This window comes from Phyllostomus hastatus, unplaced genomic scaffold (genome assembly GCF_019186645.2).
Source record: "Phyllostomus hastatus isolate PE091 unplaced genomic scaffold, TTU_PhHast_1.1 phas_contig_495, whole genome shotgun sequence".
NCBI lineage: Eukaryota > Metazoa > Chordata > Mammalia > Chiroptera > Phyllostomidae > Phyllostomus > Phyllostomus hastatus.
The window spans coordinates 5,913,325-5,931,571 of NW_025333895.1; the positions used below are offsets into that span (position 1 = coordinate 5,913,325).

Below are 18,247 nucleotides of genomic sequence, written 5' to 3' on the forward strand. Positions count from 1 at the left end.
TGGGGACAGGAGACACCCCCTCTTCCCAGGCCTATGCGAAAGGCGGCAGAGCCAGAGACGTGGGAGCAGGCGGAGATGCTGCCCGGCCTCCTGGCTTGTCTGCTGGCCCTGCCTCCCTGACCTTGGGCTGACCCGGCCCCTTCCCACCCTCCTTAGGTGGCTGCAGAATGGCCGCCCAGCCGAGGAGCTGCTGGGGGTGCAGGTGGCCTCCCGGGGGACCACACTACACATCGACCACGTGGAGCCGGGCCACGCGGGCCTTTTCTCCTGCCAGGCCACCAACGAAGCAGGCACCGCAGGGGCCGAGGTGGAGCTGTCTGTGCATGGTAAGAGGGCTCAGGGGGCTCTGGGGGGCCAGGGTAGGGGGGGCCCAAGGTCCGAGACCTTCTGTGCCTGTAGCAGGCCCGGGGGCCTGGGGGGACGTGGGGCTGGTCTTCTCTAGACAGTGCTTCTGGGCTGGACGCGGCACGAGTGGCTGGCCTCAGCTGTTCGGCACGCTTGTTACCAGTCGGGTCCACGGGCCCTCGCTTTCCTCCCCAGCCTCCCCTCACTCCCTGCTGGCCACGAACTTCTCTCAGCTCTTTAAACGCATCGGCTCTCTCGCCTGCGGGCCTGCAAATGCTGATTCTGTGCCTGGAACGTTTTCCTTCTTCGCCTGTTAGCTCCTCCCTATCTTTCAGGTCTGTCCAAAAAAACAAAAACAAAACACCCCTTCCTCCAGGAAGCCCGCCTTGATTCCGCCTCGGTGCTGATCCACACTGCCCACCCTCTCTTGGCTCTAGCTCACCGCCCCTGTGTTGAGAGTCCTTGTTTGGCTGTCCATCTCTGCAGCCCAGCTCTGGGAGCTCTGAGAGGATAGCACAGTGGACATTCTTTGCTGGTCCCTGTGCCTAGTACCATTTGGGGCACAGAGTAGATGCTCAATTAATGGATGGGTGGATGGATGGGAGAATTTTTAAAGAAAGGAGAGACTTGCCCTACTGGCTCCCAGTCTGGCGCTCATTCCCCCAAGCCAGGGGGCTTGAGTGGGGGGAGGCTGGAGGGCAGCCCTGCAGGGTCATCTCTTCTTCCCTGGGCATTGCTGGGTGCCCACCGCCCCCCTCCTGGCCCTGACCCAGTCCTCCCTGCCTCTCCCGCCGCCCAGAGCTCCCATCGGCAGTCATCATCGGGGGCGACAACATCACAGCCCCTTTCCTGCAGCCTGTGACGCTCCAGTGCACAGGGACTGGGGTGCCTGCCCCGAGCCTCCGCTGGTGGAAGGATGGGGTGGCCCTGGCAGCCCTGGGGGGCACCCTGCAGGTATGTGCAGGGGCCCTGGACACCCCAGCAGGGCCCTGCAGCCCGGGAGCAGGAGGAGCCTGGGCCCAGCCCGGGCGTGCTCAGTGGACCTGGGTGCTGGGCTTGAAGAGGGGAGGGCACCTTTAGTCTAGGCCACGTCCTAGGCACTTCAACTGCCAGAGGGAGAACATGGGGGAAGGGGAGTATCCCCAAGATCAGAGGGACTCCCTAGACCCTGAGTGTGTGGCTCAGAACTCCACCCCCAGAGCCAAGCGCGTGCCTCGCTTCCCCTGCTCCCGGGGTCAGTGGCCACCTGCCCCGTCCCAGCATCGTGGGGACTGACTTCCGGTTCTGCCCCGGGGGGGGCCCCCCCCACCCCCACCCCCCACCCCCCTGACACACCGCTGCCCCGCCCCCGCCCCAGATCGAGAAGGTGGACCTGAGGGACGAAGGCGTCTACACGTGTGCCGCCACTAACGCGGCCGGGGAGAGCAGGAGGGACGTGGCGCTCAAGGTCCTGGGTGAGTCCGTGGGCGCCCGGTGGTGGGGTGGATCGCGTGAGGACCCTCGCGGCTGCGATGGGGGTCGGGCGGGGCGTGGGGCTTGAACGTCACAGCCGTGCACTTGACTTCAGAAGTGGAAAGCCTTTTGTTCTGTGGCCCCTTTCGGGTGATTTTCTGCGGGGGGTTTTAATGGACACCCTCGGCCGCCACCGTTTACCTTTGCTGGTCTCACTCGCTTCTGCGGTTCCTTGACGCCCTTGCACACTCGGGCAGACCCTTCCCCAGGTCACGTTTCGTGGCTGTCTGGGGTGCCGCCTCCCCACTGCTAGGCTGGGGCTCGGCTGTTCCCCAGGTGGGTGCCGGGGTGGACCTTGTACCATTGCAGAGAGGGTCGCAGCCCAACGCCTTTCTTCTTGTGCAGGGGGTCCGGGGTGGGCTTCCTTGGTCAGAGGGCACGAGCCATCTGGGGGCTCTTATTGCCCAGGACCCTTTAGGAAGCCCGGGGAGGGGCGGGGGCAGCCGAGATTTGGCCTATCGGAGCCTGCACCCACCAAGGGCGCTCCTTGTCCCCCCCAGTGCCCCCCAACATCGAGCCGGGCCCGGCCAACAAGGCGGTGCTGGAAAATGCCTCCGTGACCCTGGAGTGTCTGGCTTCAGGCGTGCCCCCTCCAGGTAGGCCCCGGCCTGCAGCCGGCCCCCGGTCCCCATCGGACGAGGCTGGCCAGTGCTCCAGGGCCCTTGCCGGCTGTGGGCAGGACAGGGGGAAGTCAGCAGGCTCTCGTCCCTGTTTCTGGCATTTCCTTCTCTTCCTTCTCAGCAGCTGTTCACCCAGGGCCCGGGACATGCCGGGCACCGCCAGGGCCCAGGGCCTTTGCACTGGTGCCTGGAGTGAACCCGCAGGGTTTCTGTTCTGAGCTGTCACTCTTCAGGGCTGCCCCGGGGCTGGGGGCTGGGGGCGGGGGCCGGGTGTGAGTGTTCGGCAGACAGGCTGGGCCCGGGAGGAGGGCCCACCCAGGTTTGCCTGGTGTAGTGAGCCCTGGGGTCATTGCCCATCCCATGGGGGCAGATGCCCTGTTAAGCTCTGGGATGGGCCCTGGCAGGATGTCAGGGAACTGGAGATACAACCAGCCAGTTCTTACAAGTCTGCTGTTCTGGGGTGCACCAGGCGCCCTTCCAAAGGAGGACGCGAGGGGGCCAGGCTGGCTTTGACTCTCCTTGCTTCTGGCTGCCCCAGCCTCCACCTTCTGGTGCTTCCTCTCTGCCCCTGGCACCGTCTCAGGCAGCACTGCCCATCGCTCAGGCCCTGAAGGGCTGGCAGGAGCCCTGCGTCTCTGTTCTCTCCCCAGACATCTCCTGGTTCAAGGGCCGCCAGCCTGTCTCGGCCCGGCAGGGAGTCACAGTGTCAGCTGACGGCAGAGTCCTCCTCATTGAGAGAGCCCAGCTGTCCGATGCTGGGAGCTACCGCTGTGTGGCGTCCAATGTGGCAGGTCACACAGAGCTGCAGTATGGCCTGCGGGTCAACGGTGAGCCACCCCAGGGCTAAAGGGGTCCTTGACCAACAAGGGTGGAAGTTATCTTCCATCCGTTTGTCTGTCAGTCTGCTCATCCATCCATCTATCCTCCATCCATCCATCCATCCTCCATCCATCCATCATCCATCCATCTATCCTCCATCCATCCATCCATCATCCATCCATCCATCCATCATCCATCCATCCAACCATCCATCCTCCATCCATCCATCATCCACCCATCATCCATCCATCCATCCATCCATTCATCCATTCATCCTCCGTCCATCCATCATCCATCCATCTATCCTCCATCCATCCATCCATCATCCATCCATCCATCCATCCACCCATCATCCATCCATCCATCCATCATCCATCCATCCATCCATCCACCATTCATCCATCCATCTACCCATCATCCATCAATCCATCTATCCATCATCCATTCATCCATCCATCATCCATCCACCCATCTATCCTCCATCCATTCATCCATCCATCCACCCATTTATCTATTCATTCACTCTTCCTTCCTTCATCCATTATTCATTCATCCATCATCCATTCATTCATCCATCCACCTATCATCCATTCATTCATCCACCCATCCACCCACCCGTCCATCTATCCATCCATCCATACATGGAAATACCCAATTGTCTACCCATGGATCCAGCCATCCATCAGATTGTCTGCCCATTCATCCACCCAGTGAACCCTCCATCCATCCACCTACCCACCCACCCATCTATCCATTCCACTGTCATTCCCCCATCTCTCCTTCTCCTGTCCAATCACATTTACTAAGGACATGCTCTGGGGCAAACCCTGGTGCTGCAGCCCCCAAAAAGACAGGCCCAGGAGCCTTCTGCTAGTGGAGCAGACAGTAATTAGATAGTTACTCGAAATACTGTTTCCTGACCGTTGTGACAGGAGCCAGCACAGGTAAAGGGCAGCTGTCTCTGGGTCCGAGCGCACACCTGGCCTGGGGAGGCCAGGAGGCCTGTCGGGAGAGCTCGGTGCCTGGCTAGAGGCCTCCTGCCTGGGCCAGGAGTGCGCCTGGAGGCCTGGAGAGTTCGAGGAACTGAAAGGAGGAGCCAGGGGGCCTGGAGCTCAGGGAGCAAGGGGCCGGGGCAGTGCCAGCGGCCAGACGGGAGCTGGAGGGCCAGGCCTTTATCCTAAGACCAGTGGGCAGCCGGCAGGAGCCCTGGGCGGCCTGGCTTGGGTCTCTCAGGTGCACCTGAGTCGTCTTCTGTCCACGAGGGGCTGTGTAGGACCGTGTCTGGTCAGCACCTCCCGAGTCGGGAAACAGGACCCGCCCACACCATCCCCGTGGATGGTGACCGACCAGAGGCCCAGCTCAGGGGCCGCGTCTGCCACTGCCTCCCCAGTCCGCCCCGGGCAGGTGCCTCGCCCTCCCCCGAGGGTCTGTCTCCCATTGGTAGGGCCTCCTGCTGGTCCTGGAGGGTGGGAGGAGCAGCCTTGGGGACCGTGCGGAGTGCGCCCGCATGGAGAGCGGCTGCCCCTGTGCCTTCTTGTGTGGCCTGGGGGGCACCCCCCAGGGGCCCTCCCTCCCCGCCGGCCCCCCACGAGGCTCAGCCTGTGCCCCGTGTCACCCCGCCCTGCAGTGCCTCCGCGCATCACGCTGCCGCCCCACCTGCCGGGCCCCGTGCTGCTCAGTGCCCCCGTGCGGCTCACCTGCAATGCCAGCGGGAGACCCAGCCCCACGCTGATGTGGCTGAAGGACGGAAACCCCATGTCCACCGCGGGGACCTTCGGCCTCCAGGTCGGTCGGGCTGGGTGGCCCCAGCTTGCCTTCCTGCTGCCCTGGGAGGTCCCGGGAGCAGAGGCCAGGCCCTGGGAGCCCCAAGGTGGGCAGGGGTGGCAGTCATCTCCCGGGACTGTTGGCAGGAGAGAGGGGGGTGGACTGCTCAGCGGAGAGTCCGAGCACGGACCAGAAGCACAGCGTGCCATGCTGCACCAGGGCCGGCCGCACACGCGGTTCAGCATCTCCCGGCAGCCAAGCCCCGGCCCGTGAGGCTCGGTGGGTGGACCGTCGTCCGGTAACCGAGAGGTCGCGGTCCCGATGCTTATGGAAGGCAGCCAATCAACATTGCTCTCTCTCCCGTCCTCCCTCCCGCTCTCTGAGAGCAATGGAATATGTCCTCAAGTGAGGATAAAGAAAAAACATTCCCTAGTAGCTGCAATAAAAAAAATGAGCAAGAAACAGGTGAAACCAACTTTAATAATTCATGTTAGTTAGCCCAGTGTATCCCCAAAGTATCATTTCATCACATGGGACATTTTCCGATGCATTCTTCTTCTGTACTAACTGAGACATCTGTGTGTTACACCTGGGGACTGACCGGCCCTGAGTCAAGGGCCCAGTGGCTGCAGCAAAGCTCTGGACAACCCTTCCGAGGGCCGATGTAACTGCCCGCCGGCTGGCAGAGGTCCCGAGGTCCAGTACAGCTCCCGGTTCCCCTGCACTGGGGGATCTGGGGGTCTGGAGCAGGCTGCCAGGGGTGCCCCGCAGCAGGGCCAGCTTAGGAGGGTGTGGGCGCTGGCCCCTGGGGTGCATGGCCTCACCTCACGTGCGCTTCCTTCCGGGACATAGGTCTTCCCTGGCGGCCGCGTCCTCACACTGGCCAGCGCCCGGACCTCAGACGCCGGCAGCTACTCCTGTGTGGCTGTGAGCGCAGTGGGCGAGGACCGCCGGGACGTCTTTCTGCATGTGCACAGTGAGTGTCAGGCCCCAGAGGCCACCGCCGGGTCCAGGCCAGCGGCTCTGGGCAGTGGGGCTGGGGCTGTGTCAGGACGCCTTCCGAGAGGGGAGGGGCGGTTGGGTGTGAGACGCACCGCCTGACACTGCAGCTGCCCCCGCGTGGGGTCTGTCGTGTGTGAGCTCCCCCAGCGTGGACGGGGTGGGGGGCAGCCGGGCGGATGGAAGCTCAGGGAACAGGTAGGCGCACAATGGGGCAGGAGGGGCCCGTGGCCACTGCCCTGGGTCAAGTGGGGGCGGCAGCCCGTTTGGGAAAGGCAGTGTGGGGTGGTGGGGAGGGCATGGACCTGCAGTTCAAACCCTGCCTCCCCCATGTCCTAGCTCCGTAACCTCGGGCCAGGCACTTTGCTTCTCTGGGCCTCCACTTCTTCATCTGTGAGATGGGTGAAGGCAGCACCCACCCCAAAGGGTGTCCTGGGGTTCACCACAGTCGTGGAGAACTCAGCCACCATTGCTATTGTTTAAAATCCCCACGTACGGGATTCTGTGGGCCTCTCTCGGGGTGCACGAGGGAACTCTGGGAAATGGGGAGCCCTGTGGGAGGGTGGAGGCCGAGTTCCATTCCAGCTCTTTCCTGTTGCTGAGGTCAAGGTCATAGTTAACAGTCACCATGTGTGCCAGAGCCCAGCCACCTGTGTCCCTGCACCGACCCGCCAGGTGGCAGCCCCCAGGCCGCTGCCTTCCTCGTGCGCGGGGGGAGGCCGAGCATGGTCTCCCAGGCCTCACACGGGGACCCGGTGCTGGGACCCTGGACCTCAGCGGGGAGCTCTGGCCGTGCCGCGCCCTGCCTGCCTGACCCTGTGCCACAGGCGCTGCTTGTGTCTCAGACGAAAGGTGGCCGGGGACGTGCCTTTAGAAATGTTTTTAAAAATAAAAATCTTACTAACTTTAAAACGATTTTGAGATAAATGTAGGTCCACATGCAGTTGTAAGAGATAACACGGAGACATCCCGTGTCCTCGTCACCCGCTGTCCCTTGGCGGTGGTGTCCTGGATTAGGTACAACTAAGGTGCATTCAACCCAGATGGCACCACTGTCACCGTCCACCACCCTCCTCGGCTCCGGGGGACGTCGAGGGGGGATAAGGGGCCTGCAGCCCAGGACGCTGGCCACCTTCTAGTGGTGGCCGCTCCCCGCTGCTGGCCCCGCCTGCCAGCTGACACAGCCCCTCTCCTGCCCCCAACCTCTGCCCCCGCCAAAGTGCCCCCCCACATCCTCGGAGAAGAGCTGAACGTGTCCGTCGTGGCCAACGAGTCGGTGGCCCTGGAGTGCCGGAGCCACGCCGTGCCCCCTCCCACGCTGAGCTGGCGGAAGGACGGCCGCCCCCTGGAGCCACGCCCCGGAGTCCGCCTCTCCGCGGACAAGGCCTTGCTGGAGGTGCGTGGCCACAAAGGCCGATGGCGGGGCCTCCGTCATCTAGAGTGGGGCTGGGTGCAGGCAGGGCAGGGGCCATGGGCGCCCCCCTGAGGTGCCGTTCGGCTGCGGGCGCCCCGCAGGCCCCTCCAGACCTGACACTTGGGCACAGGTCAGAGCAGCTTCCGGCCCAATGGGGGCCCAGGGTGAAGCCCCAGGAACGAACCCTCCGCTCTCCCCATGTGTCACTCCTTGTTCCAAAGCCGCCTCCCCTCTGGGCATTTAAGTCCCTCAGTCAGGCCTCTGGCCCAGCAAGACCGGGGAGTCCCAGGGGTCTGGGGTCGGGGACTCAGGAGTCAGCCCAGATTTAAATTTTAGCTCTGCCTCCTCCCGGCTGGGCTGCCTTAGGCAATGCCCTGACCACACGGGCCCTCGGGTCTCCCACCTGCCAGCCCGCGGGTACCTTCCTTCTGGGGTGGCTGGGAGAACTCTCGGGGAGGAGGCCTGTGAGGTCCTGCCCGCCCCCCGAGAACAGTGTGTCTGCGTCCAGTCCCCTGGGGGAGGGGGCAGGGCACCTGCTGTCGGGAGACCCTCCGCTGCTCCAGCCTGCTCCTCCCTCTCCCACCCGCTCTGCCCCTCACCTTCCGAAGTGACTGTGCCGACTCTGCACACCTGTGCGGTCCCCTCTGCCCGGAGGAACGCCTGCCTGTCCTTCCCTGTCCCCCTTCAGCGCCGTGGCCGTCAGCCACCGCATCAGGATCTGATGCCCGAGGACAGGGTCCCCTCTCCCCACCCTCTTCATTCTCCTCCTCCTCCTCCTCCTCTGGGCTGTGGCTGTGAAGTGGGGGGAGGCTGGTAGGGCTGCCACCAGCTTCTGGAACCTTCACGGTGCAAGGTGCCGGAGGTGCTGTCGTCACCCCCAGGTTCCAGATGGGGAGGTTGAGACACAGGGTCTGTCCCGGGTGACCCATCTCCGTGCTGCCCCAGTGATGGGTCATGTGCTCTCGGCCAGGTGGACAGAGCAGAGGTGTGGGACGCAGGCCGCTACACCTGTGAGGCGCTGAACCAGGCGGGCCGCTCGGAGAAACACTACAACCTCAACGTCTGGGGTGAGGGTCTCCTGGGCGGGGCTGGGCTGGGGCTCCGCCTCTGCTGCCCCCCCCAGAAGGCTGGCTCCGCCCCCTCAGGCTGGCCCCACCCCCACAGGCTGGCCCCGCCCCTGCATGCCCAGGGGATGTGCTGCCCTGACTGGGTCCCAGGGCACAGCCCTCTCCGCTCCTGTCCCTCCACCCACCCACCCCCTGCCCAGCCTGCCGCCCACCTCACACCCCTTCTTCTCTTAGTTCCTCCAGTGTTCCCCTCGACGGAGCCCCGCACCCTGACCGTGGCTGAAGGGCACCCCACCAGGCTGTCCTGCGAATGTCGGGGTGTCCCTTTCCCCAAGATCACCTGGAGGAAGGATGGTAGGGTTGCTGCCTGGGAAGGGGCCGGGGCTCCGGGCAGACTTGGGGACGGAGCAGAGGAAGGGCTGAGGGCGCCCCCACCCCCACTCATGTCATCTCAGCTAGGCTCTGGCGTGGGGGCTCCCAGGGAGGGCGGGCGGGGCAGTGAGGGTGGGACTGGGTAAGTTCCTGAGCGGGCAGAGAGGGCACCGGAAAGGCGGGGGAGCTCAGGGGACAGGGGTTGGGCCTGCTGGTCAGGAGCGTGGCGCCGCTGTCACGGAGTCGAGGCCGTGGGGCGGGTCTGTGGGACAGACCCCGAGTGCAGGGCGTGTTAATTCCGAGGTGACTTAGACACCCAGGGAGATGTCTAGAGGGCGGTCCCAGGTAGGTGGTGTGGCTCAGAGGAGAGGTCAGGTGGAGGCAGGTCCCCAGAGCAGAGAAGGCAGTGTCAGAGAGAGGAGCATGGTCTTGTGGCCACTGGAGCCCCGCCCCCAGCCTGCGGGGGTTGGGGGGGGCTGTTCCTCTACAGACAGGTGCGGGGCGAGGGGAGTTGGTGTTTAACGCAGCGCACAGCACCTGAGGCTCCGAAAGTCCTTGCTGCCAGGCATATCCGCTGCCTGGCCTCCACCCTCAGGCCAAGCTCAGGGGTTGGGAGAGTTCAGCAGGGAGCCAGGATCAGGGCTGGTGTTCAGGGAGGGCTTCCTGGCAGAGGTGACATCTAGGTGGACACCCGGAGGGTGGGCAGGAGCCAGCCGGGGTGGTGGGAGGACAGATGTTCCAAGTGAAAGGACCGGGAGCCAACAGCTTTTTTTTTTTTTTTTGCTGCATCCAGGTCAGCCGGTCCCTGGGGAGGGGTTGGGCCTCGAGCAGGTGTCGGCGGTGGGGCGGCTGCTGTACCTGGGCCCGGCCCAGCCAGCCCACGAGGGTGCGTACACCTGTGAGTGCAGCAACGTGGCAGGGAACAGCAGCCAGACTCTGCAGCTGGAGGTGCACGGTGAGTGGGGTGGGGGGGACCTGAACCAGGCGGGAGAAGCTGGGGGGGGACCCCATCCTCGGAATCCACCCCAGGGCAGGAGCAGTGGGGATGAGAATACTGTCAGTGGCCTCTGGTAGACCAGCAGCATTTTACCAGCTGCCCTTCCCAGGGAGCTTCCTGCAGCTCCTGACCTGGGCCCCGAGGGGCGGCCTGGCCCCAAGCAGCCCCCTGGCCCAGGGGGAGGAACACAGCTGGAAACAGCTGGGAATGGAAAGAGGTGTAGCATTTCTCCGAAGCTGAGCCCCATAATGGAGACCTGTCTCCAGTTGCTGGTCCTGCCGTGGTGAAATACCTCAGTCTTATCAAAACCATTCTGGGAAATAAAACCAAGAGCAGCATTTTGGAGAGAATGCCAGCCCCAGGAAGCCCCAGGAAACTCGCACAGATCTCACGGGCTGTGCTGTGCGCTCACTTTCCGCACGGCAGGCCCCTCCCCAGGATTCCCAGGGTGAGGGAGGGGGTGCGGTGCCGTTGTGACCCCATTATAAGGATGGAAAGTGGAGGAGGCCGGAGAGGTGAGGCCACCTGGCCGAGGTCATAGGGTCAGTAAGTGGCCACAGGGAACGCAGGCCGGCCTGGGGCCGGGCGGCCCGCAGCAGCTCTCTCTCCACCCCAGTTCCCCCGCAGATCGCTGGCCCCGGGGGGCCCCCCACGCAGGTCTCCGTGGTCCGGGACGGGGAGGCCGCTCTGGAGTGCAACGCCACGGGGACACCCCCGCCCAGGGTGACCTGGGAGCGGGACGGCCAGCCGGTGGGGGCCGAGCCGGGCCTGCGGCTGCAGAACCAGGGGCAGAGCCTGCGCGTGGAGCGGGCACGGGCTGCCCACGCCGGACGCTACAGCTGCGTGGCCGAGAACGTGGCTGGCAAGGCCGAGAGGCGGTTTGCGCTGTCGGTGCTGGGTGAGGACCCGCAGCCTGCCGGCGGAGGGCAGGCCGGGGTGGGGTGGGGTGGGGTGGGGGTGCGGGCGGTGGTCGGGGAGCAGCCAGGGGCACAGACTGGAGAAGGCAAGGCCTCCCCTGATGGGGTGGGGGGGGTGCAGGGACCCCGGGGAAGCAGTCGGGGGTCCGGGAAGGGGCGTACAGTCCCGTCTGCACCCTGAGTGAAGCTGCCTCTCCGTGTCTAGTGCCCCCAGAGTTCGTCGGAGACTCGGGCCCACTGACCAACGTCACCGCCGCCTTGCACAGCCCCTTGACGCTGCTCTGCGAAGCCACGGGCGTCCCACCCCCGGGGGTCCGCTGGTTCCGCGGGGAGGAGCCCGTCGGCCCCGGGGAGGACACCTACCTGCTGGCAGGTGAGCAGCCGGCCGGGGGCGTGTCTGGTGATGAGGTCCGGCCCTCTGCTCCTGCCCCTGCCCCTGCTCCTCCCACGCCCACGACCCCTGGCCCTGACCTGCCAGGTGGGCCTGAACACTGTAGCCGTCAGTCCCCTAAGAGGCCTCCTCAAACCCCGGCCGGGTGGCGGCTCCAGGAAAAACATTCCATTTAATGGAGTTTGGAAACAGGCCCCTGCTCCGCTCCTGGACACGCACAGCGACTGGGGACGGAGTCAGGGGTCTCATGGGGCTCGAGTAGCCCCCCGCAGCGATGGTTCTCACGGGGCTCGCATGCACAGCCCCCCGCAGAGCAGTAACAGACTTCGGGAAACCGTGGTCTGAGCACCTGCTCTGTGAGGATTCCCCCTCCTCACAGAGTTGGTTTGCGACGGTTCTTGCTGGCCCATGAGTGGGGAAACTGAGGCCCAAGAGGCAGTGTCCCATCCAAATCTGGCCAGGACTTCAGGGCCCCCCGAGGTTCACCCTCAGTGGCCCATCGGTGCCCCCCACAGGGATGTCCCCGTCACTGTACAGCTAGGATGGCAGTAAGCGTCCGCCGGTGCACCACTTCCAAGCACATGGCCGGGGGTGGCCTGATGTGCGGTGATGATCTGGGAAAGGAGAGCGGCGATCGGCTAGCGATGTCTGCCCCGGGTCCAGGAGCAGCAGTCATTGCGTGTTGCTGCGTCTGTGCCTTCCCTGGGCCGGTCCTAGAGGATCCCTGGTCTCCTCTGAGAGGAGCTGGCCCACCTCCGACAGGTCTTTAGAGAAAGGCGCCTTCTTGCAGGCTCCATCAGAGCAGCAGGGCCGTCTGACCTGGGCCAGGCCCAGTGCTGTCCCTCTGGCCCCAGCCAGTCCCCAGTAGTGGGGCCAGTGAGGTGACAGGCCCTTCTCCTTTGAACAGCGTCTCAGGCTCATCCGGGTGTGTGTCTCATGTCTAAGGGGCTCCACCCGCCTGTTGGCCCTCCTGGGTCTCAGTTTCCCCATCCGCGGAATGGAGCACTCCCCATCTGAGGGGGAGGTAGACGCATACACATCTCATCATGGCACCCGGCACACTCCTGTTCCTGGGGGCCGGCCGGGGCTCCGCTCGGGACAGAGGCCGCTCAGGGCTGTGCCTGGAGCCCGCTCCCCCCACTCCCCCCACTCCCCAGGCGGCTGGACGCTGAAGATGACCCGGGTACAGGAGCGGCACAGGGGCCTCTACTCGTGCCTGGCGAGCAACGCGGCTGGGGAGGCGCGGAGGAACTTCAGCGTGGAGGTCCTGGGTGCGTCCAGCCCCGCATCCCTGGCCCCCGCACCCTTTCCCTCCTGCCCGGGAGCTCATGGGGCAGGGTGGGGGCAGGGCGGGCGCAGGGCTCTCGCTGCAGCAGGGGGCCCGGCCCAGGGAGGAGGGATGGGCCAAGGCTTGTTTTTGTTTGTTTTTGTTTTGTTTTCCCTCATCAGCATCCTCTGCTCTGTGGCTGCCGTGGAACTTTCTGAAACAGCAGGGACTAACCCCATGTGGCAGGGAGGAAATATTTTTAACGCCTCCTGTACTGCCTGCCCCGCTCAGGGCCTTCTCCCAGGGGCCCTGGCACTCCCCTCGGCCAGCAGCGACGCTTCCTTGAGCTCATGGCCCTGCAGGAGCGGCACGAGGGGAGGGAAACCGAGGCACAGCGGCCTGAAGCGAGATGCCGTGGCTCTCGGCGTCCGGCTCAGCGGTGGTCCGGCCGAGCGAGCCAGCCCGGTGAGTAACCAGCTGTCTCCCCGCTCTCCCAGTTCCTCCCAGTATTGAGGACGAGGACCTGGAGGAGGCAGTCAAGGTCCCCGAGGGACACACGGCCCACCTGACGTGCAACGCCACAGGTAAGGCCACACCTGGCGGCTGGGCGAAGGGTGACGAGGCGGCTTCAGGAAGGGGGAGCTGCGGGTCTGGCCTGCCTGTCCCCAGCCCCTCTGCGCTCCATCCTGGCACTGACCATGCTGGTCCACAGTGGCTTTGTGATATCTGTGTGCCCCAGCTGGGCTCTGGGCTTTCTGAGGACCCAAGGTCTACCTGTCACCATGGTTCCCCCAGTGCCTGGTGGAGTAGGCTCCAATGAGTGCTCGTGGGTTGGGAGAGATGGGTGGATGGTGGATGGATAGATGGGTGTATGCATGCATTTACGTTTGGGTGAATGGATGGATAGGTGGGTGGATGGATGGGTGGGTGGATAAAGATGGGTGGGGGAAGATGGGTGGATAGGTGGACGGATGGAGTAATTTGTCTTTCTTCTGTCTGTACTAAGCCACCTCTGCCCACTCCTAGGGAAGGAAAAGGCAGTCAGACCACGTGGGAAAAGGCCCAGGCCATCCCTGGTGGCTGCTTCTGTGCCCTGCCCTGCCGCACGGTCCTCTGGATTGAGATGGAAAACCTGTGATCCGACCTCTCTACTCCAGCCTGGTCAGATCCTGCTGAAATGTCTTCCCTGCCTCTCTCCTCTGCCTGCAGGCCACCCGCAGCCCAAGGTCACGTGGTTCAAAGACGGCCGACCCCTGGCTGGCGGAGACACCCTCTACATTTCTCCAGATGGCGCCCTTCTGCGGGTCGTCCAGGCCAACCTGTCCAGTGCCGGCCACTATGCCTGCATCGCGGCCAACGCCGTGGGGGAGAAGACCAGACATTTCCAGCTGAGCGTGCTAGGTGAGTGCTGGACGCCTCCTGGCCACCTGGGGTGCCGGTGGCAGGGAGGACCGCGCCAGCCGGCTCCTGCGAAGTTCCCCACTGTTTTCCCTCGCACCTCTCCCAGTTCAACAACAGCAGTAGTAATAGCAGCTCTACTGGCTGACGGTTTATCGAAGGCCAGGCATTGGGACGGGCCTTACTGGTCGAAACCTCACAGCGACCCTAGGAGGGGGGGAGCCGTGCTTGTCCCCTTGTCACTGGTGAAGCCGCGTGGCCTAGAAAGAGGACCTGACTCCTTCCAAGCATCTGTGACCTGAGGGCCGTGCAGCACCAGGTGTCTGGTTAGGCTGGAGAGACGGGCCAGAAACGAGGGGGTCAGAGACTGGTTTCGAACAGTCCACTTCTCCGAGTGCCTGTGCTGGAACGGGGAGAGCGCCCCGCAGTAGCTTAGAGAGGAGACTTTGGGACCAATGAAGGCAGAACTGTTATGCTCGCTGGGGCGGGGGTGGGGGGTTGGGGGGGACAAAACTCCACCCCACCAGACCTTCCACTGGGAGTTGCGTGGTTCGGAAACACGCAGAATCGAGAAGGCTCTGGTTAAGTTCTTAGACGCCGTCTGGGTGGGAAGAAGCTACTGGGGAAAGTGGGGCAAGTGGGGCAGAAGCTGCCCAGCTCCCCCTCTGGTCCTGCTTAGTGGGGGAGAGCGGACGGGCGCGCCGGGCCGCCCAGGCTGGAACTCAAGCCTGGCTGCCTCTGCCTGGGCTACCCTGAGCCTCAGTTTCCCTCTGGGTAACGCAAGCTGCCACAGCACGGCGGCTCAGCACCAGGGTGCTCAGGCCCAGGGTTGGGACCAGCAGCTCACAAGCACCCTCCCGGCTTCCTGCCGCAGTGGTCCCCACCATCCTGGGGGCGAGCGAGGACAGTGCGGACGAGGAGGTGACCGTGACCATCAACAACCCCATTTCTCTGATCTGTGAGGCGCTGGCCTTCCCCTCCCCCACCATCACCTGGATGAAGGACGGGTCTCCCTTTGAGGCCTCGAGCAACATCCAGCTGCTCCCAGGTGAAACCCGCATCGGGGAGGAGCGCGGGGTCAGGGGAAGGGACGGGAGACCCGCAGTCATGCCCGAGGGTGACCCTGGCCCCTCCCCGCGAGCAGGCACCCGCGGACTGCAGATCCTGAACGCCCAGAAGGAGGACGCGGGCCAGTACACCTGTGTGGTCACCAACGCGCTCGGGGAGGCCGTGAAGAACTACCACGTGGAAGTGCTCAGTGAGTTGGGGTCTCTGGGGCTCTGGCCCCGTGGGCGGGCTCGCGACCACACGGGAACCCTGGGACCCCGGCTCCCCAGCCGCACTGGACGCCCCGGCCGCTGTCGTGGGGCTCATCCCCTCGGACAGTCCCCGGGCAGCCAGGCTGGCTGTGTCATGTCACGGTAGGGTCACGGACACTGGGAGGAGGGCATGGGGAGTCCGGACCCGGGTCATGTGGAGGCCCAGACCCTCTGCAGTCCCGGCTTCTTTCTGCTCTGATGTGGCCAGAGGCTCCGGGGCCTGAGGCCTGGAACCCCCCGAGGCCCCCCAGGAATCCCCCTGCCTCAGGCCTGCCCTGCCCTGTAACCGCCACTGACAGACACTCTCATCTCTGGGTGACACCCCCTCCCCACCCCTGGCCCTGGGACCAGGGTGAGCATCTCAGCACCCGCCCCAGGCCTGCTGCTCAGACCCCGCTGTGCTTTCCAGTTCCCCCCTCCATCTCCAAAGACGACTCCGAGGGGGAGGCCGCTGTGAAGGAAGTGAAGACCAAGGTCAACAGCACCTTGACCCTGGAGTGTGAGTGCTGGGCCGCGCCTCCGCCCGCCATCAGCTGGTACAAGGACGGACAGGTGAGCTGGAGACCCCCAGGCAGCCTCGGGTGCTCTCCCCGGGCCCCCCCCTCCCGGCTCTGCTGGGGGCCTCCCCGTGCACGCAGTCAGAGCCCCCGGCCCCGGAGCCGGCCTGGCCCTGCCCCCCGTTTCGTGTTGCGGGGGAGCCCTGCTCTGTGTAGGGGACGAGCCTCAAAGTTCTGCAGTCACCCATTCCATGCTCCTCCAGCTTTTAAGTTATACGGGTTTGGTTTATGAACTACCATTGTGCTGTATTTTTAAAACTTTATTAAAACCTAAGAACACTTGTCTGGGCACCCCTCCATTTGTGATCCCCACTCCCCCTCGTGCCCTCCTCCCCCAGCCCGTGACCCCCAGCGAGCGGCTCCGCATCCTGGGTGAGGGGCGGCTGCTTCAGATCCAGCCCACGCGGGTCTCCGATTCTGGCCGGTATCTGTGCGTGGCCACCAACGTGGCTGGCGAGGATGACCAGGACTTCAACGTGCTCATCCAGGGTGTGTGGGGGCCGGCGGGGCCTTGGGGGGGGGCGTGGGTCAGGGGGGTGGGGGGCGGCCTGGCTGGGGGTGGGGGGCCTGCTCCTGGTGTGGCCTGGCAGGAGGGCTGACCTCTGGGCTGCCTGCCCCCTTTCTCAGCACAGCCTGGCATGTCTGGCCCCCAGACCCCCGGCCCAGGCTCTCCCGTGACCTGGCTTTGTGACCTGGGGACATCCCTGCCCCCAGGCCTTAGTCTCGCCTTTGTGCAATGGGGTGATTGAATCAGGTGGTCTTGTTGTGGCCCCCCAGTTCTAAGAGCTTGTGGCTTTATGCCCATGTGCTCCGATAAACACACCAGCTAAAGCTCAGTACCTGGCTTCCTCCCCTGAAAAACATCACCCCATCACGGGAAGTCTTTTTGTGTCCATTAGACGCAAGTGTCAGAGGGCAGGAACCTTATTCTGGTGCCTGGCGTAGTAGTTGCTCAATAAACACTAGTTGAAGGGCCCCAGCTGGTGCGGCTCAGTGGCTTAAGCTCTGGTCTGTGAACCAAAGGGTCACGGGTTCGATTCCCAGTCAGGGCACATGCCTGGTTTGCGGGCCAGGTGTCCCCAGTAGGGGACATGCAAGAAACAGCCACACATTGAGGTTTCTCTCCCTCTCTTTCTTCCCTCCCTTCCCCTCTCTCTAAAAATAAATACATAAAATCTCTTAAGAAAAACAAATAAAAACACTAGTTGAAGGAATGACTGAATTTTAAAAACGTCTTGACCCACGGGATTGGCTCATCCCTCAGCTTTGTGTCTTCACGGCTCATGACGGCTTTGTCACCCCTGCCCCCCAGTGCCCCCCATGTTCCTGAAGGCGGGCGATGCCAGCGCAGCCTTCGAAAGCCCGTCCCGGGCAGAGGAGGCCCGGGGCGGGGTGACGGAATACCGGGAGGTGGTGGAGAACGGCCCCGCGTACCTGTACTGCGACAGCAGCGCGGTCCCAGCCCCGGAGCTGACCTGGTACCGGGAGGACCAGCCCCTCTCGGCCGCCGACGGGGTGTCGGTCCTTCAGGGTAGGCTGGGGCTGCGGGGAGAGGTTGGGGCGCTCGCAGGCAGGGACCCGGGCCGCCCGCACTGGAGCGGGTCCCCTCGGCAGCGGCCCTTCCGCGGGTCCTCGGGGCTCTTCTGGGTGCTGCTTGCTGTGTGACCTGGAGCGGGGCCCCGGGGCCGCTCTGGACCTGAGCTGCCTTCTGCGAACCCGGACCAGACACGCTCCGGGCGTCCGGGTCTGCGGTGTCTGGAAATAACCGGCGGTAGCCGTCGCCCTCCCGGGAGGGGGAGCTGCTTCTGTATTAGCATCTCGTGACCCCCAAAGTGGAAGGACCTCTGCCTGGGCGCAGGAGCACCCTGGGGTCCAAGGTCATGGTTTATGTGACCTGTTTTTTTTACAACTTTAAATATTTATCTAAGGTGATTTTGTTGTTTAAAACAACACTTCTAGCTTTTAGTTTTTGTTGTGTGTGTGTGTGTGTGTGTGTGGAGGATTTTGAACAAAGAGGCTCTGGCGTGGGGCTCAGAGACGCCTGGCTTCCCTGGGCGGCTGCCCCAGGCCCGACCAGAACCGGCGGAAGTTCCCAGCACCGGGCACTGTACCGTCCCAGACTGGGGGTTCGGTGGTCTCCAGCTTAGGGTTTGCCCCGCGTCCTGCGGGGCTTGAGCCCGTGGCGGGGGTGGGGGTGGGGGTGGAGGGCTGAGGTGGGCCGCATGTGAGTGGGCATGCCAACAGACATGGTCATTCCAGGGTTTGTACTTTGGCTCTTGCAAAATGAGGTGGCCCCTTGGGGACCCGGCAGAGAACGCTTACCGCAGCCGTGTGCTCCCGTCAGAAACCCCGCACCGGCCCTTAGCCTGCCCTCTGCCCTCTGCCCCGGACGCTGACCCACATCCTGGGTCCACAGTGAGCTCAGTCACGTGCCGGGCCCTGGCTCCGACTCGGACTATAGATTAATCCCAGCCCCCAACCGAACCCCG

At 64.1% G+C, this 18,247-nt stretch overlaps 1 protein-coding gene across 1 annotated transcript in view; it reads left to right on the plus strand.

Annotated features, from left to right (window-relative positions):
• The window catches only part of HMCN2 (hemicentin 2), a 131,999-nt gene that overhangs the window by 69,574 nt on the left and 44,178 nt on the right, over window positions 1-18,247 (plus strand). The window contains 21 exon segments of the mRNA XM_045846429.1: window positions 157-326; window positions 1,145-1,299; window positions 1,703-1,799; window positions 2,358-2,453; window positions 3,128-3,304; window positions 4,924-5,081; window positions 5,913-6,036; window positions 7,280-7,455; window positions 8,444-8,540; window positions 8,775-8,894; window positions 9,706-9,867; window positions 10,526-10,807; window positions 11,032-11,199; window positions 12,375-12,488; window positions 12,982-13,068; window positions 13,694-13,885; window positions 14,757-14,930; window positions 15,027-15,140; window positions 15,611-15,753; window positions 16,097-16,247; window positions 17,071-17,289. Coding sequence (XP_045702385.1) covers window positions 157-326; window positions 1,145-1,299; window positions 1,703-1,799; window positions 2,358-2,453; window positions 3,128-3,304; window positions 4,924-5,081; window positions 5,913-6,036; window positions 7,280-7,455; window positions 8,444-8,540; window positions 8,775-8,894; window positions 9,706-9,867; window positions 10,526-10,807; window positions 11,032-11,199; window positions 12,375-12,488; window positions 12,982-13,068; window positions 13,694-13,885; window positions 14,757-14,930; window positions 15,027-15,140; window positions 15,611-15,753; window positions 16,097-16,247; window positions 17,071-17,289 — 3,176 coding nt within the window.